Source organism: Acartia tonsa, chromosome 2 (genome assembly GCF_053477335.1).
Source record: "Acartia tonsa isolate MP-2025a chromosome 2, ASM5347733v1, whole genome shotgun sequence".
In the NCBI taxonomy this organism is placed as follows: Eukaryota; Metazoa; Arthropoda; class Copepoda; order Calanoida; family Acartiidae; genus Acartia; species Acartia tonsa.
The window spans coordinates 18,120,292-18,147,418 of NC_137261.1; the positions used below are offsets into that span (position 1 = coordinate 18,120,292).

General features: G+C 31.5%; 1 protein-coding gene across 1 annotated transcript in view; it reads right to left on the reverse strand.

The window, feature by feature from the left end:
* The window catches only part of LOC145306018 (uncharacterized), a 65,339-nt gene extending 47,179 nt beyond the window's left edge, over positions 1-18,160 (reverse strand). The window contains exons 1-3 of the mRNA XM_080147954.1: positions 17,967-18,160; positions 10,635-10,690; positions 9,909-9,965 (exon numbers count right to left, since the gene is read on the reverse strand). Of these exons, the coding sequence (XP_080004080.1) occupies positions 9,909-9,965; positions 10,635-10,690; positions 17,967-18,012 (159 nt within the window). The 5' untranslated portion in view covers positions 18,013-18,160. The remainder of the gene's footprint in view (positions 1-9,908; positions 9,966-10,634; positions 10,691-17,966) is intronic.
* Between the last annotated feature and the right edge of the window lie 8,967 nt (positions 18,161-27,127).

Consider the following 27,127-nt stretch of genomic DNA (forward strand, 5'->3'; position numbering starts at 1 on the left):
ACTCCTTAAATTGTAAGTATGTGTTTGAACAATATCCTGTATTTACGCAGTTTTTCAACAAATTTTCGTACAATTTTTTTTCGACCCTTATAAATTTATATTCTGATTATGCAATTCTGGCACTCTACAAGCAGTAATGTTTGTTTGTCCTGCCCTTTCAGAGGTTCGTTTTTATGGTTGTTGTCATCCTTGTTTATTTGTGTTTGTGCTGGGTCTTGTCGACAATTTGTCTATGAGTAACAAAATAACGAAATCAAAATGTTATTCTGTTTAAAATCTAAATCTTAATATGCAGGGATATAAAGGGATAAGACAATGACCGATAAGTTAATGTACAAACACAAAATTACCCCTTCTGTAGATTAAAATTAGTGGTTGAAACGTTTAAACACTTAATTTGATTAACCAACCAAGTTCCCAAAGTTGTTATCCAAGCAAAAAAGAAAACGTTATAATAAAACATTGGGGATTAGTGACAGTCTATGGTCCCCTCTTCTCTATCCCTGTATAAAATTTCAATATATGTGTGTTATGTTATATAAAAGTTGAATATAGACAAGAACTCTTGCTGTTTTTATATCTCTACAGTTATTCAATTTATTCAATAAAACAAAAAGTTAAACAAGAACATATTTATCCAAATTAAACAATTCAGAAATTCATTTTGTGCTGTTATATAAGTTTCATTGGAAAAAGTTGAAAAATCAATTACTTTAAAGTTTTATTGAATTATTGATTGAAATTTATATATTTATTATCTTCATTTTATTGATAACAAAATTTAAATTCGAATTTTATAACTTTGCCGATATATGAATCAACAAATCAAAGAAACTTTCAGGGAGGAAGGGGACATTGTGCTAGTCCCAAAACTTTTAAAATAACGGTTTTTTATTCTTTCGCTTAACAACTTTGGGAATTTAATCGATTTTTGATTGGTTTGTCAGTAAGTTGAATGTCCAAACGTTTCAACCACTAATCGTAATCCATAGAAGGATTTATTTTGTACATAAATTTATCGGCCATTGTCTTGTCCCTTTAAATCCCTGACAAATTTTCTTTAGAGTTGGGGAAGAGAATCTTTGTAGAAAAGTTGTTTACAAATAAGATTCATGCTTGTTGCTTTTCAAATTTCTTTCTCTTTAAACCAAAGGCAAGAGAAAAAAATCAGGGATCTAAGGGGATAAGACAATGGCCGACAAATAAATGTACATCCCCAATGATGATACACAAGATATCCCCTTCTGTGTATTGTAATTAGTGGATGAAACGTTTGAACACTCAACTTAATGATCCATCCAATCATAATTCACTAAAGTCCCCAATGTTATTGAACCAAAGAATAAGAAAAGGTTATCATAAAACTTTGGGAACTAGTGCAATAAACAACCAATTGTCCCCTCACTCTCTGATTCCAATTTCTTTCTCTTTAAACCAAAGGCGATATTCATAACAGAAAAACTTGCAAAAGTGTTTTCATGTTTTAACAAACATTTCAAATGGCAAAAAAAAATTAAATTGGTTTGTTTTAGATTTTAGATTATTTTTAAAAGCAAAGCTTTTCTATAAATAGGGTCCGACCGTAACGGATGGATCTTATCGTTAATTTAGGCATGTTAGAAATGTCCAGATTCGTAGGTCCATTGAAAACAAATTGATATTTAAACAAATTTTTTTATGTTTATTTTCTATTCATCTGATTTTAGGAATACTGAATTCTATTACAACAAGGTACAAATGTGTTAAGCGAAGTATCTCTGTATTTATGTCCTAAAAATGTATATATATATACTTAAACAGTATTCTATATTTAAACAGTTTTGCAAGAACAATTTTGTTAGACATTTATATTCTGACTATTCAGTTCTGACACTCTACAAGTGTTAATATTTGTTTGTCCTACCGTTAGAGCTTTATTTTATGGATGTTGTCATCCTTGTTTAAATACATTTCTTCTGTTATGTATAAACATCCTCTCATACAAAACTCATACATGGAACATTTAAACAAGGGTTATAGAATTTAGTCTTTGCATTTTTATTATTGAAAAAGTTTGAATCGCGCAAATTATATTACCTTATAGTTGAAATAGATTCATTCAATAGATTATAAATCTACTAGCGGCTTCGCCCCTAGCCTCTAGGGGCTTTGCCCCAAGAGGTTTGATCAAACCAATTTAGATTTTAAAAAATAAATCTAAAAAAAAAATATTTTTTTGCGGAAGATTTTCTTGGTCCTTTTTTTATGCAGAAGACTTCCTTGGTCCTTTTTTTATGCAGAAGATTTCCTTGGTCCTTTTACGAATTTTGCCTAAATTTTTTTTGTTCACCTCTTGGGGCAAAGCCCCTAGGGGCTAGGGGCGAAGCCGCTAGTAGATAATACAAAGTAGCTTGATGTCTGTCCGTCTATCTGTCGCCCAAAAAAATCCCGCCCCCTCCAATTTTTTAGGTAGTTAATTTAATTTAGGTGAATTTTTTCTACCCCCCCCCAAAATTTTTTTTGCTAGGGATTTTTTATTTTGGTAAATACCCCCTCAAAATTGTTTGGGGGGGGGGGGGTAAATACCCCCTCATAAATAGTTGGGGGTGCCTACGGCACCCCTAAGGTTGGGATAAATTTTAAATTGGGGTAATTCCAGCAATTTTCTAATTCCAGACAGAAAAATTTAATATTTAATTGCAATTTTTTAGTTTTTAAATCTGTATATGTTTTGAGTGTTCCCTTATTATCTTTACTTCAATTTTCTTTCAAATATTTTTTTTTTCATTTCAAAACTTTTTCTTGAAGTGAAAGTTAATGGTCGAGTTTTTCCTCAAGTGCTTCTAGAGACCTTTATGGATTTAACCGCTAGTCTTTGATAGCTGATAAAGTCTAATTATTTTCATACTCGATAAACCAAACTTCTCCTTTGGTAGATTAAAATCATTCGAGGATAAGTTAAGAGAATATTTTTGTATTCATTGGCCTCTTCCAACTTTTACTCCAAATAATGTTAAGCTACCAATAACAGAATCCTGTAAATAAGTTTAAAATATGCAAGGATATAAAGGGATAAAAAAATAACACCTTCTGTAGATTGAAATTAGTGGTTGAAAAGTTTGAACACTCCACCTAATGAATCAACCAATCAAAAGTCCCGAAAGATGTTAAGCGAACGAATAAGAAAACGTTATTATAAAACTTTGGGGACTAGTGTAATAAATAGCCCAATGTCCTATTTCTCTCTATATAATGGATGTCGATTGCCATCCCCCCCCCCCCTCTGTGTTAAACAAACATGGGTAATTATGTCATATGATAAATCTACACAAAAACCTCAGAAACCATGATGATAAGAAATTGTATAATTTACACTTGTAACAATAGATGGCTTCTCAACAAGGACACTTACGACCAAAATATAACAAAAGAAAAACATAAATATTACTAAAAGTTGTCGCTACTACACAAAGTACCCATTAGAGAAATGCTTAGTTTTTGGTTTATTACTTTATGTTGTGTTGGGTATTTGGTAGCCCCGCCCGGTTAGGGACCTCCGATTTTGTCAGGAATATGAAACATATTCCATCCCCCTAGCTATTATTTCTTATTTATGTAATTGAAAAATAAGAGGAGGTGGGTTATGGGCTATACATAGACTGACATCCACAAAGGCAGGAACCTATTCACTTTAGAACAAACTCTGCGTGAAAAAATGTCAACATTGTTATATTGTGTTTCGGCTTCCAAGATTTTGCTCACATTAAGATGGGCCTTGGCGGGTTATATCACAAGACAGCAAGAAAATATAGACTATAAATAATATTACATTATTCTAATATTTCATCATACAGGATACTTTGGCCAAAAGTTTTTTTATTTATCCTTTTTTTATAGGAACTTTGTGAAAAACAACAACACTATAAACATCTTTTTTTTCATTGGAAGTCACTTGAAAGAAGTCATTCCATTGATTTAAAATTAAAGATAATTGTTTTCTCGTGAAATGAACGTGATATTTGTTTGAAATTCTTATTTACCAATACCAAAATAGTATCCCATAATTTCGTTTTGTATAACATAAACATAATTTTGAAAGCATTTGCTACCAAGGAAGGGAGGGGACATTGGACTGTTTATTAAACTAATGTCTTAAAGTATCGTTTTCTTATTCCTTAGCTTAACAACTTTGGGGAATTTTTTAGAATTCTCATTGGTTGGTTCATTAAGTTGAGTGTTTAAACTTTTCAAACACAAATTTTAACCTATAAAATGGGTAATTGTATATATCATCATTGGGGATAACATTATACATCAATTAATCGGCAATTGTCTTATTATTTTAGATCTCTGGTTCTAATATGCGTTAAATTTTTATCGAAATATGATTTTTTGACCAAAATTTTTCAATACGTAGTTATTATGAGATTAAAAGTTTATATTACAAAGCTAAATATTAATTTTAGACGGTCACAAGAAGATGATTAATTGTTGCACGGCATATATCATGTCTGAAGAGGACATAATAAGTGTGTTTAAACATTAGAGAAAAACAATACAGGAGGAACCCCCACCCCAAGAGCCCTGTGCCAACTTAAAATTTTGTCTTTAAAAATCAATCAATGGCGTCGGAAATAATAACACAGTCAAGTCCCTACAAAAGATCAGAAAGTAATTTGCTACTAGCAGAAGAAAAGGTCATTATGAAAATGGGATTAAGTTAATTGTATGGTTATTCATCTATGTATATTTATAGATTTATTGTATTAACTTCCAATCACCACTTCAAATAACACTAAATAAACCTAGGAGTGGGACAATAAAATAATTAATTCCCAATTATGATTAACAACAATTTTTGACACTATTACTTTGAAAAGTCAATCATAAATCAATCTATTAAGCGGGTGTAGTCCCTTCCGTGGTAACGCCTCTTAAAGGGCGTTACCATTTACAGAACGAGTTTTCGAGAAAAAATCCTAATAATTGTTGCTCCCTTTTTAAATAAAAAAGAATAAATCCTAACTATTTTCTGTTTTATTTTGTAAGTTTCAAAGAGATGTTTATTTGATAAAAAAAAACTATTAAGATTCAAATTAATTTATCCTTCATGCCCCAATTCCTGTATCCATTGGTTTATTGGTGCATTTAAAATTTATGTGTAATAATATAGAGAACCTTTCAATTTTGATATTAATTCTGGACAGTCATCATACAATGCACCGTATAGTAGATTTGTTAACTATGGATATTACATTTGAAAAAAGTGGGTCATTTGGTCTGAGGTCGGTTTTAACATAGCTTTTTTATATCTATAAGAGAAGTAGTGCCGCGACAATAAACAGTATCGCGGCATTTTCGCATTTGAAGTGACCAAGTAAGAAAAAAAATAAATGCAAATAAATAAATTTTTCTTTTAAATGCACAATTAGTGGTTAAAACGTTTGGACATTCAACTTAATGAACCAACCAATCAAAATCAAAGTTCCCAAAGTTGTTTTGTCGACGAATAAGAAATGTTATTATAAAACATTGGCGCCTAGTGTAATAAACAGACCAATATCCCCTCCCTACCTGAGTAGCTATACTCCATGCACAAGAGGCTTAAAGAAATAAAGGTTGATAATTTTAAATATTGCGAACACTAATCAGTTTTTTTTTTAAATTGCATCCTCACATCTATATATAATATTGTATGGTATACATTAATACTATATTCTTTAACTAGCGGCTTCGCCCCTAGCCTCTAGGGGCTTTGCCCCAAGAGGTTTCATCAACTTAATTTTTCGTATTTTAGATTTAAAAAGAAAAAGTAAAAAAAAATTTTTTTTTTTTTTTGGGGGGGTATTTTCATTTTTTTGGGGGGTTGGGGGTGTCCCACCCCCAAAGAAAATAGCTTAAAACCATCACAGGACCAGTAGGTATATTCCCTGAAGAGTAGAGCCCAATCGGTTCAGTGGTTACTGAGATCTTAAGCTTCAGACGGACAGACAGACGGACAGACGGACAGACAGACATCGTTCTACTTTGTATTATAGATAGCAGATACGCCCCTAGAGGACTCCAGGGGCACTTGGGCAGGGGAGAGTTGAATTTGATAACCCAATTTCTATTTTTAGATTGAAAAAAAATAGTAAAAAAAGTATTTTAAATTATAGTTAAAAAAAATATTTTTTTTTTTTTTGGGGGGGGGGTAACTTTTTAGGGGCGATTTCTCTTGGGAGGGAGGTGATACCCTCCCCAAAAAAGTTATAACTCTTCCCGGACCCTTTGAGAAGCTACCCTGTTAAGGACAACCCGATCAGTTCAGCAGTTAGCAAGATCCTTTGGTACAAACACACAGACAAATAGACATCTTGTTACTTTATTATAAGGATTTTTCATTATATTTACTTTCTTTTTTATTTAAATATTTAATGTATCCATTATCATTATATTCTTTATTTTACATTATGGATTACCTCCTATGAAGAAAGCCAACAGAAAAAAACTAAAATCATCAAAAATTATTTTCATCAAATGTGAAAGGATAAGTATTCGGAAAAGTAATTTTGTTTGATATATTTCTCATCAAATTAAAGATTTTAAAAATATTAAACTTTGTTTTGGTGAATGTACATAATTGCATACAGGAATCTAAAGGAATAAGACAATGGCCGATAAATTAATATACATACCCAATGATAATAAACATAGTTTTGTAGATTAAATCTAAGGTTGAATTGTTTGAACACTCATCTTCATAAACCAAACAATCAAAATTCCCCAATGTTGTCAAGTCAACGAATAAGAAAACGCTACTATAAAACTTTGGGACTAGTATGATAAACAGATCATTGTCCTCTCTCTCTTTAAAAATTCACGATCTTTCCAAAATATATTTGGGAAACTTTATCCTTTTTTTCGCTCAGATTTAGCAGAGCCAAATTCTACATTTTGCAAAATATAATTTCCGCTTCTGAAGAAATGCAGGAGAAAAGTTACTCAGGGGTCCAAAGGGATAAGACATTGTCCGATGAGTTGATGTACATCCCTCATGATAATACACAAAATCGCCCTTTCTGTAGATCACAATTAGTGGTTGTATCGTTTAGACACTTAAATAATTGAACCAACCAATCAAAATTCAATAAAAGTCCCCAACGTATAATAAAAGGTAAATAAAAAACTTAGGGCACTAACATAATAAACAGTCCATTGTCCCCTCCCTCTCTCATAAAAGTTGCTCAAATGAAAGGGAAAAGAAAACAAAAAAATGTTAAGTAATAAAAATTTAAAAAAACAGACCCGAACTTGTCAGTTTTTAACAGCTTACTAACAGATTTTTAATCTAAAATACTCACAGTAATGCAATCTAATACACAACAGGTTCTTTGATTGCACAGCCATTGCCTATAATTCCTTACTAATTATGAAACTTTATTTCTTGATTTTGAATGTATAGATTTTCCCCTGAATATCAATTTCTTTATAATCGAACTTTGTTAAATTCTTTTTTTATAATTTACTCAGCAAGACTTACATATTTTTTCTATTAACATATTTTCAGGTTTAAAATTAAAATTAGTAGTGTATTGCTCGGCAGCCTCAGATAGAGCAGTGTCTACAGACAACAACATTGTTTTTGCTGCGCTAATGTTGTACATGATTGTTCTTGGTATCTCTGCTGACTAATATTCTTGCAAAAATTGTACTAACCAGGATTATTATAGAATATCCCTATTATCATCTATAGACCCACTCAGAAATGATTTTTTTCTAGTTTATTCTGTACTAGCGGCTACATCTAACATTTAACAATCTATGATAAAATCAGCTGTTTACCAAAAACAAAATTCGGTCGCTAGATAGGGTTAGTTTTTTTGCACTTTTCTTCTGGGAGGGTGGTGATACCCTCCCCCAAAAAAGCTATAAACCTTCCCAAGACCCATGGGAAGCAAACCTGCAAAGGAGAACCATATCGGTTCAGCAGTTAGCGAGATGCTTTTGTCGACTATCGCTTGGAATTTATTAAAAGTTATGTCAATGAAGCAACATTAATTTAATGTTCTAACAACATAAAAGGTTTGTGAGATATTAAAATATCCATAACTTATCACTCTAATTTTTAATTTAGTCATGTTAGAATGACCCTACTGATTTCATACTTACATGATGATTCCTGAGTTAGTTAGGAGCAATTTAGAAAATGTAGGAACTCTATAATCTTTAACAAGAAGACAGGTCCCTTCAATTTTGAAACTGCAGTCATTTAATATTTGTCAATGTTCTTTTAACCAACTATTTTGGAGTTTCGGTATAAAGTATGTTGTCATCCTTGTTTTGTATTAGAATTATGGATTAATTCAGAGAGACAGAGAGACAGAGAAGTTGAGTGTCCAAACGTTTCAACCACTATTGTAATCTACAGAAGGGGTAAATTTGTGTATTAACATTGGGGATGTATATCAATTTATCGGCCATTGTTCTATCCCTTTAGATCCCTGGGATTAAGTACATAAGATTAGAAAAGCGGATTAGCAAAAATTTACCCCACAGGGGGATAGGTAATAAATGAAATCAAACATAGGATTTTAGTAAATTGTTTTTCTTTTATTACTTAAAAAGATTAAATTTCTGTGATTAAAGATCAGATTCAGGTTGTATTCTAGTGAATTAAATCTTAAAACTAGTTATAAACAGAGAGAGAGAGAGGGGACAATGGGCTGTTAATAACACTAGTCCCCAAAGTTTTATAATAACGTTTTCTAATTCGTTGGCTTAATAACTTTTTGAATTTTGATAATTTTTGATTGGTTGGATTAATAAGTTGAGTGTCCAAACGTTTCAACCACTATTGTAATCTAAAGAAGGGTTAATTTTGTGTATTAACAATTTAACATTGAGGATGTATAGCAATCTATCGGCCAATGTCTTATCCTATTATTTGTGATAAAAACCAGGGATATAAAGGGATAAGACAATGGCCGATGAATTGATGTATATCCCAAATGATAATATAGAAATTATAGCTTCTGTACATTACAATTAGTGGTTACAACTTTTGAACACTTGGCTTAATAAACCAATCAATCAAAATAAAGTCCCCAATGTTAATAAGCCAACAAATAAGAAATGCTATTAGAAAACTTTGGGGACTAGTGTAACAACTAGCCCAATGTTCCTCCCTCCCTGGACAAATCCCCTTCTAGAAATATTAATTTTGCATATTCCTAATATTCTCTTGCTGACTTATGATAAGCTTAATAAAGATAATGTAGGTTTAATTTATTCTCTGGAATACATTTAGAAAGATTTTTTTTAGTAGCGATGCTACATTGTAAGTAATTAGCATATTGGCCCCTAGCACATAGAGGGCTCTATATTTAGGGGAGTAAAAAGAAATTATAAATCATGTGTAGCTTCTCTAAAAAGGAGAACTCAATCAGTTCTGTAGTTATTGAAATCTAAAACTACAGACAAAAAAGCTTACATAGGATAGAAGATGTTATTTTATCAGGAAGAGGGGGAAATGCAATTTTTATTACACAAGCCCCCAAAGTACTAAAATAATGTTTTCTTATTCGTTGGCTTGACAACTTTGGGGACTTTTATCGAATTTTCATTGGTTGGTTCAACAATTTAAGTGTCCAAACGTTACAACCACTAATTGTAATCTAATTGTGCAACATCATTAGGGATATACATAAATTTATCGGATATTGTCCTTTAGATCACTGCAGTTTATCGTTTTGTCTGTGTGTTTTAATCAAAATAGTTTCCTAAAACGAAGCTTTTAAAGTGCCTAAAAAAATTAAGTCATACATGCCTACCATTAGTCAATTGAAATGTATAATTGTCTGTCATTGGAAATTTAGTATGTGAATTGGCCTATCATTGGTCATTTGTACTGTATGACGTCATTTTAAAACAAGTTTTCCTTCACTTACCTTGTCAGGTATAATTTCTCCATTTTCATCATACACCGGCTGTAGCTCGGGTGGATCCTTAAAATACAGAAATAATTAATTATCTTGTAACTTGGGCAGGTCCTTCAAAAATTACATATAGTTATGTCATGACTATTTGAACTTATTTTTTCCCTCACATTTTTTGCTTTACGTTTGTCTTTTTAATGTTTATATTTTTTAAAGATATCAAATGCGTTTCTAAAGTCAAACTGCATTAAATGCGCCTAAACAGATTAAAGTGATCCACCACAAAACGGGCATAGTTTTAGTTTTAGAAAACATCCCAATTACAATAACATAATATATCTTTTTCCACATATAAGACAGAACATTTATAACTAAAAGATAGTTATGCTGTAAGTAAATATGAAAATACCAAGCTAACATTTTTAAAAAGCGAATCTCTCTTATAACTTTGCATGATTATTTCTATAGTTATTAGTACGATTTAGGAAGCATAGCAACTCTAAAAACATTACTAGAAAATCCGTACGTTTATTTAATATTGTTGATTTTATATATATATAATTATCCTATTTGTCTGATTTTTACAACAATATACAATGCTATAAGTGAAGCATTATTATCTATTATTACATTTATGTTCTGTTTATTCAGTTCTGAAACTGAAAGTGTTAGATTTTCTTTGTTCTACCGCTTGGCTTTTATGGATATTGTCGTCCTTGTTTAATTTGCTAAACTTACCAGGAACCAGAAAGGAACATGGTTGATGCATGCGCCGTAAACTCTTGTAACCCATACTAAAATTAGAATCACAATTATGTAACAAACTAACAATGCTAATAAATAATTGGTACACAAACAATGTGCTAAAAACTGTTGCAGGTAGGTAGGAGACATTGGGTTGTTTATTATACCAGTCCCCAAAGTTTTACAATAAAGTTTTCCCTATTCGTTGGCTTAGCAACTTCATAGACCTTTGTCTTATCTTTTTAGATCCATGGGTTAAATGTATGGTGGACAAACCCTTTAGTTCAACAAATATATTAGGAGGTCAACTCATAAGTAAAACGCTTTAGTTTTTTTTGTAGAGAAGCTACTTTATAATTCATTTTGTCTGTCTGTCTTTCAGTCAGTCCCTATCTGCTATTTTCTCGGCTCCTGTTGAAGAGTAAAATTTTTGGTGAAGATTCCTATGACATATGCCCATCTGATCTATACATTGTTTTGTCCATCTGTGTGTTAATTGGGGTGCTAGATCAATTCCTAGATTTTAACCCTTTCTAAAATTTCTCTACTTCTTTTCAAGATAGACAACAAAATTTACATAGATTAAATATTATTTATTTAATTTAATATTTAATTTATTGGGTTGCTAAATCGATTCCTAGATTTTGAAGTTTTCATGATTTTTTTCCTGATAGATGGCCGAAATTTTCAGGGATTTAATAAGTATACACTCTACATATTTATATTAAGTTTTATTAAGATATGCTTATTGGATTGGGTGCTAGAGCGATTCCTAGTTTTAAAATTTTCATGATTTTTTTATTTAAGTTTTTTTTGACAATGCTATATATATAATTTTTTTCTGGATGTCCTTCTATAGTTTTTAAGCTTTGCTACTTATGGATGTTGTCATCCTTGTTTTTTTTTAACTTGGACTATTTCCAAATTGCCATTCATTTGTAAAAAAAATTAATCATATGGTGAAATTAATTCATTAAATTGTTGATTTATATGTATTAATATCTAGTATATCATTATTAAATCGATATAATTTATAATGTAAAATTACTGTTTAAAAACCAAATAATTGAATGGTTCTAGGTAGAAACGTTTTAAGTAGTACAGTTACTATGTAGGTTCTGTTCGTTCGACCATCAATTTACAGATTCTCAAAGCTATGGCGCTTGTTCAACAATTATTTAACTTATACATTCGGACCATTATTTGTCTGATATTACTTTACAGTTTTTTGTAACTATTTCACCAGTTGTATAAATGACATCCATTTAATACTTTTTGTTGTTGTTGTAGATAGAGTCCTACTTTAATATAATGGGTAGGAAAAAAAGACCGATCCTTAATACTATTCTGTTTTACGCTCCATAAAATCTAGAAATTAAATAGCATAGAGCCATAAAGGGACCTTTGTGATGCTTCCCTTAAAAGGGGAACTTAATCATTTCTTTAGCTATTGAAATCTTAAGCTTCAAAAACAATCTTACTCCTACCTTGCCTTTTGTTACTGTTTTTAAAAGCGAAGCTTTTCTATAATTAGGGTCAATCCGTCCGTACGTCCGTAAGTCACAGACAGTTAGCTCTTTTCGTTAATTTCAACAGGTTAGAATTGTCCTATCGATTACAAACTTTGCATGATGATTCCTGTAGTAGTTAGTTACAACGTAAAAAGCGTAGCAACTCTATAATCAATATTAGAATGTCTGTATGTTCATTTTAAACATGTCGATTTTTAACTTTTTTGACAACAAATTTTTGTATGTTAAAATTGTCCGATTCTTCAGATTTTTTGAAAACTGATTCCTATTACAACAAGGTACAATGTTATAAGCGTCTCTATAAACAAGTCCAAAAAATGTAAGTATGTCCTTTAACAGTATCATCGTTTGTCCTTCCATTTCAGAGCTTCGCTTTTATAGATGTTGTTATCCTTGTTAAGAAACAAACATCCTTAAATAAAAATAAAAGATTAGCTTTCTGTATATTTGATTCCAAAAAATCCGCGAAAGCCTAACGGCGAAGCAATAAGTAATTATAAAAAAAGTAAAAATATATGGAGGCCAATTTATTATCTTCCTTAATGATCTTTTTTTGTATAAAATTGATTGCATTCTTTGTTAGAAACATTCAATATTATGATTAATTATCAAATAATTATAAACTAAGTATCACAAAATCCATAAGAGCGAAGAGGAAATCTACCCAAGGGGTAATTTTGTTCATCTAAATGGGGGATATAGTTGATCATAATTTTATCACTAAAAAAATGTATCACTAAAAAACTTAAGCCGAAACGTTTGTGAAGTTCAAACGTTTTAAATAGAAGAGGTAATTTTGTGTATCATTATAGGGGAAGTGATCAATTTATCAGACATTGTCTTATCCCTCTGGATACATGGTTTATAAATGTTTAATTTTGCAATGTCTTTTAATATTAGAAAAACATTTTGATGATAATTATTTGTGGTTTGGTAGCTAAAAGTCAAGCATTACCTATTTTTAAAAGCGAAGCTTTTCTATAATTAGGGTAGGTCCGTCCGTCATTCTGGAACGGTTACATCTTTTCGATAATTTTATTATGTTAGAATTGTCTTATCGTTTTCAAACTTTGTATGATGATTCCTTTAACAGTTAGGTACGACTTAGAAAAGGCAGCAACTCTATAATTGTCCATTTAAAACAAGCTGAATTTTACTTTTTTGACAATAAATTTTTGTATGTTAAAAATTCATCTGATTTTTGGAGTACTAGCATTGTATTACAAGGTACAATGTTATAAACGAAGTCTATATTCAAGTCCTAAAAATGTAAGTATGTCCTTAAACATTATCCTGTATCAAGCATTTTTTCAACAACTTTACGTACAATTTTGCTTCGACTCTTATACCAGGGGCGTCCAAGCTTTTTTTTTTGGGGGGGGTAAAAAATTTTAGGGGGGGGGGTAATTCGTGTTTGGGGCGGGTAAAATGGCGCGCGAAGCGCGCCGAAATTTTTTTTTACCCCCCCCCAAAATTTTTACCCCGGGGGTAAAATTTGATTGGGGGGGGTAATTACCCCCCCTAAACTCTGTTGGGGGGGGTAAATACTCACCCCAAATCTGTTGGGGGGGGTTATTACCCCCCCCAAACTAATTTACCCCGGGGGTAAAATTTTTGGGGGGGGTAATTTAATTATGTAAAAAAAGCACCTACCTAATCTATTAAGTTAATAAGTACTATCTTATAACATAAAGTAGTAAGTAAGGTTTATTTGACTATAGCTTCAGATTTCATTACTTTTAATACTGAGTTCTCCTTTTTAGGAAAGCTTCACATAGATCCCATGATGGTTCCACACTATTATAGGTCAATCCTTTGAGTGGTTTTAGGCTATTTTTCTCCTCCCTTTTTACCCTTTAGAAAACACGAGTTCTTAGATGCTAAGGGCGCCACTACTATTCAAATATATAGTAGTATCTCATTCTTTAGAACATAAAAATACAATAATTAACTCACTAACCAATGAACCAATATGATTTTACTTTAAAGTGAAGCGTCTTATAGGTCCTGGTAAGTTTTATAACTAGTTTTGAGACACCCTGACATCCTCCCAAAAGAAATTGCCTATAGAAATTCTTTTTCATTATTTAATGAAATATTTAATTTAGTTAGGTATCTATTTTATGGAATCTTCAGTGCTTTACAATTACATCATAGATCCCCGGGATGGTTTTAGCCCTTATAAAGGCCCAAGCAAATAAAACATGATCAAACTATTAAATTTTTTGTTATCATGGTTAAGAACTGTTTTAACTGGTTGGACAGTAAAATTTTTTTTTTAAGAACATTCAATTTGGGGGGGGGTAAATACCCCCCCCAAAATTTTTTTTTTAAAGAACATTTATTTTGGGGGAGGGTAATTACCCCCCCCAAAATGGTTTGGGGGGGGGTAAATACCCCCCCCCCAAAATCGTTTGGGGTGCCTACGGCACCCCCAAGGTAGGGGTAATTTTTTTTGGGGGGGGTATTGTTCACAAAATTTTGGGGGTGCCAAATGGCCCATTACCCCCCCCCTTGGACGCCTATGTCTTATACACTTATATTCTGATTATTCAGTTCTTACACTATACAAGTGTTAATGTCCGTTTGTCCTACCGTTTCATTTCTTCGCTTCTATGGATGTTGTCATTCTTGTTTATCCAAACCTACTTTACAAATTAGGTTATTTTGTCGACCTAAATTTATATGTTTTATATATTAAGACTTTCTTTTTATTTTTGTAAGGGTATAAAAATTTAAAAATCATTTACAAAATTGAATATTCGACAAATTGTTCCAAATTGTAATATCTGTGTGAGATGTGATTCTGATATTTTCAACAATAAACATAATGTAAAGATGTATAACCCAAACAACTATCTGGCCCCTGTCTTGAGGACATTTTTTGTCTGCTAGCAAATTGCTTTCTGCTCTTTTGTAGCGACTTGACTATGTTAATATTTACGATGCTATTGGCTGATAATGGCCAAAATTAAAGTCGGCACAGGGTCTGTGTGGTGGGGACATACAGTTAGTTAATCCCTTCTCCCTCTAAAGTTTTACTCTATTTTTTTAACAGACTAATGAGGTTTATCTCTTTCCATAGGACTTTATCACCTCTGATTTTTGATTAGTAGCGAAGCTACTCTATAATTCACTTTGTCCGTCAGTCCGTGCGTCCGTAAAGCTAATTTTTCAAAAATTTTTCAGTTAGATATATCAGAATTAAATTTTCCGTCGTTTGGAGAACCAACAATGACGGTCAGACTGCCTTTTTGCAGGTTTTTTGGCTATTTTTATATTTTTTACATTTTCCCCCATATCTTTGGTGTTTATGGACCGATTTCTAAAATTTTTTCAGTTAAAGATGTCAATATTAAATTTCCGGTCATTTGAAGAAATCAACAATGACGGTCAGAATGCCTTTTTGCAGGTTTTTGGCTATTTTATATTTTTTATATATTTTATATCAAAAGTAAATTTCCCATCGTTTGAAGAAAACAACAATGACCGTCAGTCCCATCCACGAAATTTTGTGCTTCGCTACTTATGGATGTTGTCATCCTTGTTTAAATATAATAATCAAGAATATGTCAGCTATGAGCACTTTAGTTGAATGTATGATAGTCGACGTAAATAACAGTCAACCTGCCATTCTAGTGTTTCTTTATGGAATATGGATACCATTTATTTTTACTCAGGGATCTAAAGGGATAAGACAATGCCCGATAAATTGATGTACACCCCAAATGATGATAAACAAAATTACCCCTTGTGTAGATTACAATTAGTGGTTGAAATATTTTGACACTTAACTTAATGAACAAACGAATTAAAATTTAAAGTTTCAGACAACAAATACAAAGCCCAATGTCCTCTACCTCTCTGAGTTTTACTATATTAGTGCATATTTTTGGTGTTTATAGACAGTTGCAGAAATTTGAAAATTATCCTTTATTTTCATTAAAAGAATCAAGAAATAAAAAAATATGTAAAGGTATAGAATATAATTATTTACATTTTTAATAACTTATTATTATGTAAAAATTATTTATTTTTAATGTATTTTTAAGATTTTCTACATTATATTGTTTAACTATGAACACTCTTTTTGCATATCCAGTCGATATCTGATTGTGTCAAGGTTGAAGAGATTAGCAAAAATCACTCCTAATTCACATATTACAAAAATAGCAGATACGCCACTAGAGGCCTCTAGGGGCCCTTGAGAGGGAAGTTGACCGGCCTTCCCACTTTCAAGAAACAATTTTTTAAAAAAAATTTTGGGAGGGAAATTTTTTTTAGGGGCGATTTCTCTTTGAAGGGTGGTGATACCTTCCCCCAAAATAGTTATAAACCACCACTGATGCTATGAGAATCTACCATGTACTACAGGAGAATCATATCGGTTCAGTGGTTAGCGCAATCCTTTAGTACACACTCAGATCCTATTACTTTATTAAAGAGGAGTTAGTATATGAAAAATATTGAGGAGAATTTTATAAAACCATTAGGAACTTTTAACATACAAAAAGCAGGGTTTCTTCTAAACCTACCTAATCTAATATAAATAAGGATCTCATCATAAAATCCTCAAAATAGAGAGTAAGAATATGTTTTTAGTCCGCTAAAAAAGTAATCTTTTCCAGTATCGTTACGAAACCGATTTATATTCGGTGGATTAGAACCGGTTATCAGCCATACTGAAAAATTATGTCTAGTATGTATTATATCCAGTTTTCTACGAATATCTAAAAATATACAATTATAAGATTAAAACCCGTTTTTTGAGCCCGTGCCTTCGGCATATATAGGGGCTAAAAAGGATTCTATCATATATTCGAACATTTTATTATCCGCGAAAAGCTGTTTATAATACGATGCGATAAATAACTATTATTTCATCATCCATGGATTCCTGATTTGAGTACATAATTATTTGGCTCCAGCCAACACAAACTAATTCAATTAGGAAAAACAAAAAATATTTAAATAAAAAAGACAAATATCAACTTTTTGTGTTTTAATGACTTTTAATTCAGTATATTTTTTTTATTGATTTTAGGTTCAATAAAGTTTATACATGAGTTTTCTTTGGTCCTATGACAAACGCAGGAGTGACAAACGTCAAAGTGGACAAACGTCTAAGTGGACACTTTACATAACCTAACCTATCCCATTTTTAAACATCTTATACGTTTTTTTTAAACGCCTAACCCCTGTGGAGGGCTAATTTGTACATTCATATCTTAACCTAAACTAACCTGTACATAAATATTGAATTAACTTGATATTTTTAAACACTCCTGAGTTTGTCCACTTCGACGTTTGTCACTCCTGCGTTTGTCCTGGAACTTTTTCTTTGAAAACTCCACGATACCTTTTTTAAAAATTCTTCTAAGGCATTCTGCTAATCTTTATAACGTCGATTTTCCAGAAGCGCATTGTTGGCTTATGAGCAGCTGCCGAGCCTAGGTGATTAATCTCTAACTCACATATTCTTTAATGCTTTCCTCTTACTCTAGTTTTGCAATAAGACGGTCCACGAAGAATTGATTTAACTATAGAGAAACTGCGCTACAAGCAGAGATCTAAAGCCAATGTCCGATAAATTGGTGTCCCAATGATGATACACAAAATAATCCATTCTGTAGATTATAATTAGTGGGTGAAACATTTGGACACTCAACTTAATTAACCAACAAAAAAAAATTGAAAAGCTAACGAATAAGAAAACGTTACTATAAAACTTTGGGAGCTAGTGTAATACACAGCCCAATGTCCCCTCCCTCCCTGGCTAAAAAAACAAAAATACCTCCAAATATAAAAAGAATCGCTATTTTTGCCGTCACTCCGAGCATCTTTTATAGAATATGTTTAACTGGCACTCAGTCATTTGATACTAATGTGTTACTGTAATCTTTTTTTCATTATTAATTGGAGGGTTCTGCGTTTTTAGATCTCAGATAAGCATTTGATTGCGTTCATCATTGCCGCACACTTGATACTAATTAGATTAGTTTAGCTCAGCTACTGTATAGATAGAGCATATCCCAACTCCAGTCAAGAAGCAGAGAAGGACCTAAAATTATGAGTAGTAAAAAGTTGCACATCCTATTTCATAGTAGTAAGTAGTTTGCTTATTTAGTCTGTAGTAAAGGATCTCGCTGATCACTGAACTTTTATAGTTCACCTTTACATGGAAGCTTTTTATGGGTTAAATTAAAATTGGAGGAGGGGCTGCTGGTCTACCCCTCTTTAGTACCCCTAGAGGCAAAAAGGGAGGTAGATGCTAGTGTATGTACAATAAACTAATTATAATGTAGTAATTGGCAAGAGAGTTTACTGTTGATTTTAGTGTTAGCTGTGTTGCATTTGGACAATATTATCCTGTTGTGTCAAAACGTTTTAAAACATAAAACACAATTGAAATTTTGAAACCGAAGGCGTGCAGTAGGGGGTATATCAACCTTCCTTGCAAAATTAAGGGGGGGGGGGGTGGTTGCAGTATTGGCTATTCCCAAAGTTGACCAAAGCTTTTAGGAAGCTTCCAGTAAATAAGTGTGGCTGTCCTTATGCTTCCTCTTGAATCCAATTATTCAAGCAGTTTTAAAGCTCTAATAAATATTCAAAATTCAACATAAATACTAATGTTGAGATAAAAATATTTTGATATCATAAAACTAAAAGATATTTTAAAACATAATATTATGTAAATAAACTGCATTTTTTTCATTAACAATTATGCTATAACAATTATTGAGGCCTAAAATAATAAGTTATTAAAGATCTAATCATTGTGTAAAATTAATTTTATTCACGTGATAAAAAACCAGTATATCTCTCATTAACAAGGATAACAATATTCATTAAAGCGAAGCTCAATAAATCTAACAGACTAACAAAAATTGACAAATATAAAGTAACAACGCATCCAATATTACCTCTCACGAGATTGTTTAGCCCTTTGACACTGTACATAATTATTATTTAAGTGATCTGTCCTTAATTTCTTTTAAAATGATATTCAATTATATTGTTTGTATATAAATATTTAATACCTGTATTATAATACTGTTATTACTGTTATTATTATTATTTGTTATGTGTGTGTCATAAGATAAATATCTAAATCAATTTTATATCTAAATCGTTTACACAAACACATACACACATACTTTAAACATGAATTAAAGAGTAGTAGCACATTCAACAAATATTTATGCACATAACAACAAGCAAATATTATTCAAATTGGTATCTTGTAGGGATCTAAAGAGATAAGACAATGGCCGATTAATTGATGAACACACCAAATGATGATACCTAAAATAACCAGTTCTGTAGATTAAAATTACTGGTTGAAACGTTTGAACACTCAACTTAATGAACCAACCAATTAAATTTTGGTCTCCAAAGTTATTAAGCCAACGAATAAGAAAACGTTATTTTAAAACTTTGGTGACGAGTGTAATAAACAGCCCATTGTCCCCTCTTTCTCTGATTCAAATTGGTAACTTTGATAATAATCTATTAATGTAATGAATACATATAGTAGTTACTCCTAGGAAGGGAGGGGACATTTGGATGTTTATTACACTAGTCCCCAAAGTTTTATAATAACGTTTCCTTATTCGTTGTCTTTGGGGACTTTCGTGAATTTTGATTGGTTGGTTTATTAGGTTCAAACAGTTCAACTACTAATTGTAATCTACAAGGGGGAAATTTGGTGTATTAACATTTGGGTTGTACATCAATTTATCGGGTATTGTCTTATTCCTTTAAATCCCTGCCATAAAATACACATAAATTCAGAAAAATTTAATATGTATCAATTATAACATTAAAAAAAAGTAACAGGATGTGTGTGAGTTTGTTTGTCTGTCTGATCTTCTAACCGCTGAACCAATATGGTTCTCCTTTACGATATAGCTTCTCATAGGTCCTGGGAAAGTGTGTAACTATTTTGTGGGAGGGTACCACAACCCCCTTCCTTTCAAATAAAAAGATAACGTTTTGTGTTAGTTTACCTTGTTTGTAAAATATAGAATTTAAAGAATTTAACATTTAAAGCTAACATAATGTACAGAAGTATACATTATTTCAAGAGTCAAATAGAGAGAAATGTCAGAGAGAGAGGGGCAATAGGCTGTTTATTACACCAGTCCCCAACGTTTTATAATATTTTTTTTATTCGTTAGCTTAACAACTTTTGGAAGTTAAGGGAATTTTGATTGGTTAGTTCATCTTAATGAGTGTTAAAAGTTTCAAATACTGATTTTAATCTACAGAAAGGGTAATTTGTGTATCATCATTGGTGATTTACATCAATTAATCGGCTATTGTCCTATCCCTTTAGATCCCTGAAGAAACAAATCGTTTATAAAGTGAACAAGTGTTTCAGAAAACTTTTGATTGTCGTATGCTATCTAGGGTTTTCTGCCACTTAAAGTGTACATAAACAATAACAAGGCAATGAAACAAAAACTAGGATGATAACATCCATAAAAGCTAAGCCCTAAAACCACACGCCCATTATTACTTGTATGGTGTCTGAAAATAATAAACAGATTACCACTTTCAAGTCTACTTAAACCAATTTGTATATAAATTTGTTGCAAAATTGCTTAAATACAGGTTACTGTTTAAGGACATTCATCATTTGGACTTTATTTGCTTATGTCTTAGGATTTTGTATTACAAAAATCAGATGAGAGACAAAATTGACTGGAATATTATAGAACTCACGAAATATTTTTTAATGCCTAAAAACCATCCTAAATTGTTAACCATACATAAACAATTGATAGTCTGTCAAAAAAAATTCATTTAGTCATTAAATAATACAAAATTAATTTTTTTTCGTTTTGACTTTAGCAACGACATCAACTTTAACACATTGAAGAGGAGATACTAATTTTGTTCTAAAACGCACAATTTTCAGAGTTAAAACATGATTAATAACTTAATCTCTTTCTTTAAACTTGCTTGACAATCGGAAAACTTTAAATCAACACATTTATTAATGTCTAGGAGTACAGCTCTTCACAAGTCATTTTTACCTGGAGGTCGATTGTGGAAAAACCCCTGCCTAATATCAAATTTTTTTTTCATAAATGGAACAGTCTATACTTGGGTAAAATATGGTATCAATTCTAGATTGGAGACGTTATTCAAACTAGTTCTATAACTGATTAATCTGTTTCTAAAAATCTAGCTTTCTTTCTTTGCACTTCTTTGTACTTGTTTTTTTTGTCAAAATGATAAAATGTTTTAACAAATAATCTTAAATATATGAGGTTATATAAATAGAAAAGGATATCCAGGGAGGTTGGCTAAATCTTCCCTTATTACATCTTGGCAGATGAACTATCCCTTCCTGTTAAACCTAAATAAATGGAACACAAACAAGTATGACAACATCCATAAAAGCGAAGCACTGAAACTGTAGGACAAACGGACATTAACACTTATATAGTGTCAGAACTAAATAATCAGAGTATATGGTATAAGAGTTGAAGCAAAATTGTAAGTTTAAATTTGTTGAAAAACTGCTTGATACAGGATAATGTTTATGGACATACTTACATTTTTAGTACTTGATTATAGAGTTGCTTCGCTTGAAACATTATACTTTGTTGTCCCAGGAATAAACATACCAAAAATCAGATCAATCGGATGATTAGATCACATAAAATTTTTTTATTAAAAAGTAAAAAAATCAGCATGTTTAATATGGATGTACGGACATTCTTGTAATGATTATAGATTTGCTACGCTTTTTAAATCGTACCTAACTACTAAAGGAATCACCTTGCAAAGTTTGAAATCGATAAGACAATTCTAAGATGCCTAAATTAACTAAAATTGCTATCTGTTTGTGACGGACGGATGGAAGACGGACGGACATATCCTAATTATAGAAAAGCTTTCCTTTCAAAAAAATACATTATGCATGAAAAGAACTTTACAGTAGCGAAGCTACTTTAAAATTAATTTTGTTTAAACCATAGGGTGTGTTTTAGTTAATTATGAGAAAATATATCAAAGTAACAAAAAACTGCTGAAAAATTGTTGTAATATTTATTAATAGCCACAGCTAGCGGCTGGTAGTTTGCAGCTTAACAGTTTTTTGTTACTGTTGATATATTTTCTCATAGTTAACCAAAACAAACCCCCCAAAAAAACAAGATTGCATGTTCAATTTTACAAGTTTAGCTGAATAATTGCACCAGTGGTCAGCCGCAAAACCGCCAGATTAAAAGTTTTGCAGAATATTTCTAGACTGACCCATAGTATTATAATTCAGAGCTCTATCTTGTATATGGGCCTCAGAGCGCACTGTTACTGTGAAAGTGTACAAACCCCTTTACCTTATTTAAGTTTGATAAAGACTAAAAGTCATTCTAAATGTTTTAAATTACAAATCCACTTTTGACACTATACTGTTAAATAAAAAACAAGGTTTACAACATCCATAAATAGCGAAGCACAAAATCTATTGTGAAATAGACAAACGGACAAAGTGAGTTATAGAGCTGATTATCTGTTATCACAAGAAAGAAAAGAAAGAGCAGTCTGACCGCTACAGATGTGTTATACTTAATTATGCTCCATATTTATGTGTATAGCTAAAAGAATTTTCAGCCTTCTATCTTTTACAAGAGCTGAGAAATCATGATTCCACCACCCCCCCACATCCGTTTTGTCTTTAACAGACGGACTGACAGACGGACATTTCGAATTTTAGAGCAGCTTTGCTACTAAAAAGAAATAATACATTGAGAAAATTAGTTGTGAAAAATATTAGCAGCTTAACAGCAGTCCGACTGCTATGGATGTTTTACTTAATTTACTTTTTATATCTAAAAGACGGACAGACATTTTGAATTATAGAGTAGCTTCGCTACTAAAAAAATAATACATTGTTAAATTTTATTTAATAAGGATGACAATATCCATTAAAGCGAAGCCCTTAAGATTAAAAAGAAATTGATGTAAAATCATGGTTGCCGTTTAAGATTTGTAATATCTATTATACCTTAAATTAAACATATTGAGCTCTGAAGCATATCATGGATGCTTATATTCATCACAATCATTGAATCTTCGTTTAGGAAGGCCTAAACAACTATTTGTTAAATCATTTTATCATTTTGAGAAGAAAAACAAGTTCAAAGAAAGTAAGCTAGATTTTTAGAAACAGGTTAATTAGTTATAGAACTAGTTAAAATAATGTCTCCAGTCTAGAATTGATACCATAATTTACCCAAGTATAGACTGTTCCATTTATGAAAAAAAATTTGATATTAGGCAGGGGTTTTTCCACAATCGACCTCCAGGTAAAAATGACTTGTGAAGAGCTGTACTCCTAGACATTAATAAATTTGTTGATTTAAAGTTTTCTGATTGCCAAGCAAGTTTTAAGGAAAAGTTTAAGGTATTAAACTCATGTCAACTCTGGAAATTGTTCAAATGAGAACAAAAATACTGTTTTAACATTTTTGTGTTGGCAGCCATGGCTTCACCATAGACGATAAAATAAAATTAAAATTTTCTTTATATTAATAAAAAAAGGTAACTTTTTAAAACAAAATATCAATTGTTAATGTATTTTTAACAATTTAGGATAATTTTAAGGCCTTTTCCTTTGATGCGTGATTTTTCTGTATTAACATGTATTTGGTACTCATGAATAGATAATTATATTATACAAAATATTTTGTCAAAAAAGCTAGAAATTATTAAATTTAAAATTTACTTTTATGGTAACAATTGTACGAACGTACAAACGTACTGAACTACTAATTATTTAGCTAATGTAAAATAATATAAAATAGTAATATTTTTTTTTTGTTGAAGCTTAAGATTTCAATGAATACTGAACCGATTGAGCTCTCCATTTAAGGGAAGATTAAAATAGGGTCTAGGATAGTTTTAGGCTATTCTATTTTCATTCTATTGTTTCACGTTTGTTTCGAAAAAGCCCTAAAAATCCTAGGGGCACAGCTGCCAGTGTGAATAATTTAATTATCAAAATTGAATAAACATGTCAATGTCTCTGATGCAAAATACTTAGTTCTAAAAATATTTGGAAATTTTGCAATTGAAGTTGCAACAGAAATGTACATAGTTAGATATATATGCCTTTAGCTTTAGGTGCCTGAAAAGTGTCTGGTTTTAAATATTTAGAGATTTTCCAGGATGTAAAAGGTGAAGGGTTATTGGATCTTTTTCCCTGGGTGGTTATTTACCTACCCCGCCCCCCCCCAAAAAAAATAGGTTTTTAATGTGGTATTACTTCCTACCCTTTTTTGATTAATTTTACTCCCAAAGTAAATTTCAATTAACCTTCCTCCCCCCTATATGTTTTTTATTGATATTCAACTATTTCTGATTTGTTATTAAATATTTTTTTTCATTACAGGCTTATTTAACTCTATATTTATGCATGATTTTAATATTTAGCAGCTACATAGACAAGTAGTCTAAAAATTATTATGAAAATTTCGTGTAAAGGTAAAAATCTGTTAAAAATATTGTTATTGAACCTATTTACAAAAGAATCTGAATTTTGAAATGACACACATATGTAAATTTTGTAATTTAAATATTGCATGCGTTTTCTGTAAATCTTTTTTAGTAATAGGTTTATCTTAAGTTTGTTTTGTTGGATATAATTATTCTTGTTTGTCAGAATAACTGTCAGCCAATCCCTGGGTGTAATATGAAGTTGTAATCAGGGAGGGAGGGAACATTGGACTGTTTATTACACTAGTCCCAAAAGTTTTATGGTAACATTTTTTAATTCATTGGCTAAAAACTTTGGGTACTTTTATTGAATTTTTATTTGTTGGTTTATTAAGTCGATTGGCCAATAATTGTTATCTACAGAAAGGGAAATTTTGTGTTTCATTATTGGGAATTCATCTGCCATTGTCTTATCCCTTTAGATCCCTGTGTTGTAATATTATTATCAGGACACACAGACATGCATTTCAGGGATGAAGGGAGAACAAACTAGAGCATTTTAATTCCCCATTTATTTTTATTTATAAATCAAATATTTATTCTGAGCTGGATCTTTAAATCATTTTAGTGGTGAACCAGATCGGGGTGCGCCAAATTTCCAAATATGGCGCACCCCGATCTAAATCACCATTAAAATGATTTAAAGATCCAGCTCTGGTAACTTATTGACTCTCCCTTAGCATCTAAGCAAAGAGGGGCTATAAAAACTATCAAAAGACTTACATCTGAAAAATCATTAGCCTAAAACCATTATTGTAGCTATGTGAACTTACCTAAAAAAGAGAAGTCATTCGGTTCAGTAGATATCGAAATCTTAAGCTTTAGACAAAAAAAAATGAGATATAATATTCATTAATCATAAATACAAATGATAGATATTAAAATTTATAATAGATATGATTTTTTAAAAAATAGTTGGAATAGGCTGGATAAAAATCAAGCATTGTATTTAAATCTAAATATAACTTACTCTGAAACAGAACTCCGAGAGATTGAGGACCAGAAAGTAGTACGAAGGTTTTTATAAAATCAGTTGTTTGTCACAACCTACTTAACCTTTTATAGTTGATTTCTTATACTTGATAGCGTATTAAAAGCAAGCTGCGGGCACGATGGACGTACGTTACTCAGTTTTAAATGTAGAGAAGCCTCGCTTCTATTCCAAATAACACAGAGGTTATATTCACAAGTGTATTGGTAAAAAACTTTAGATTCCTTCCCCATACATGTATTTTTTGGGGGGATCGAATCAACAACTTAATAATGGCAATATTTATAGAATTAGGATGGGTTAAATTCGATAATAATAGATTCCTCCCCCTTAAATATTTTCGGGGGGGAAGAGATCAACAACTTAAAAAGGTATTATTTACAGAATTAGGGTGGGGTAAGTACGATAATAATGGATTTTATTCCTTTATACAATTCGGGGGAAGGAATCAACAACATAAGATATCTACAAAATCATGAATAACCTAAAATATATATATTTACAAGTGTATGTTTTAATTAGAGGGAGCACAGCTATTCTTAAATATAGGTCTGTCCGCTACGGAGTACCAATTTCCTTCCAATTAGCAATACTACTTTTCTGTATTGATCATCTTTATCAAGTGATAATCTAGAGAATCAAGACCAGAGCATCATCCGCTTGTAATGGAATGCGATACTCTAACACCCCAGTATATTAGGTTAAGTAACATCCATCAGACTTCAAACCCTTTGATTAAATGACATTTGTCTGAAAAGTCTCAACCGTGCATGGTAATGAGTTGCGCCTGTTTACGGGCCTAGGCATTCCCTCTACTCTTACTATTGATGTCGCGCACCTGACATAGCAGCAGTAGGAACCATTTTTAACGTCTTTAGTTATGACGCAGTGTCGGCCCAAGATTCGAACCTATCTCTTCCCCGGCGACGAGCGGATGCGCTACGTGATGAGTCCCGATGCAGCGGGTGTGTTTGTGTTAAAGTGGTTCTTGTTGAATTTCTCTAAAATTCTGCGTGTAATTTTTCTATGTCAGAGAAAAAGTCAGCTCATTTCCGATCCAAAATTTTCTTCCTTGTGGCCAGGGATGTAGGGATAGATGAATGCAAGATTATTCAATCATTTTTATAATCGTTTTTATTTTAATAATTAGAGATTAAACTTTTTGAATTATTACATAAAGTTTAAATGCATCAAGATTTATATCACCTGACAAAACCCTGTGCACACCACTGCTTAAAGACAAAGGTTTTGTAATGAAAAGGTCCTCTGACTGAAAGGAAGGCAATTTCTAACCTTGACCTATCCCTTTATCTATAGATTATGTTCTCAACTTTATTTTCTTTTAATTTATTTACCCTTGAATTTTTCTTCAAAATTTTTGAGTTTTCTTTATAAGTTAACGTCATTAAAATGTTTATTGCAAAGTAGTGCTAAAAGTCACTATGCATGTCGCC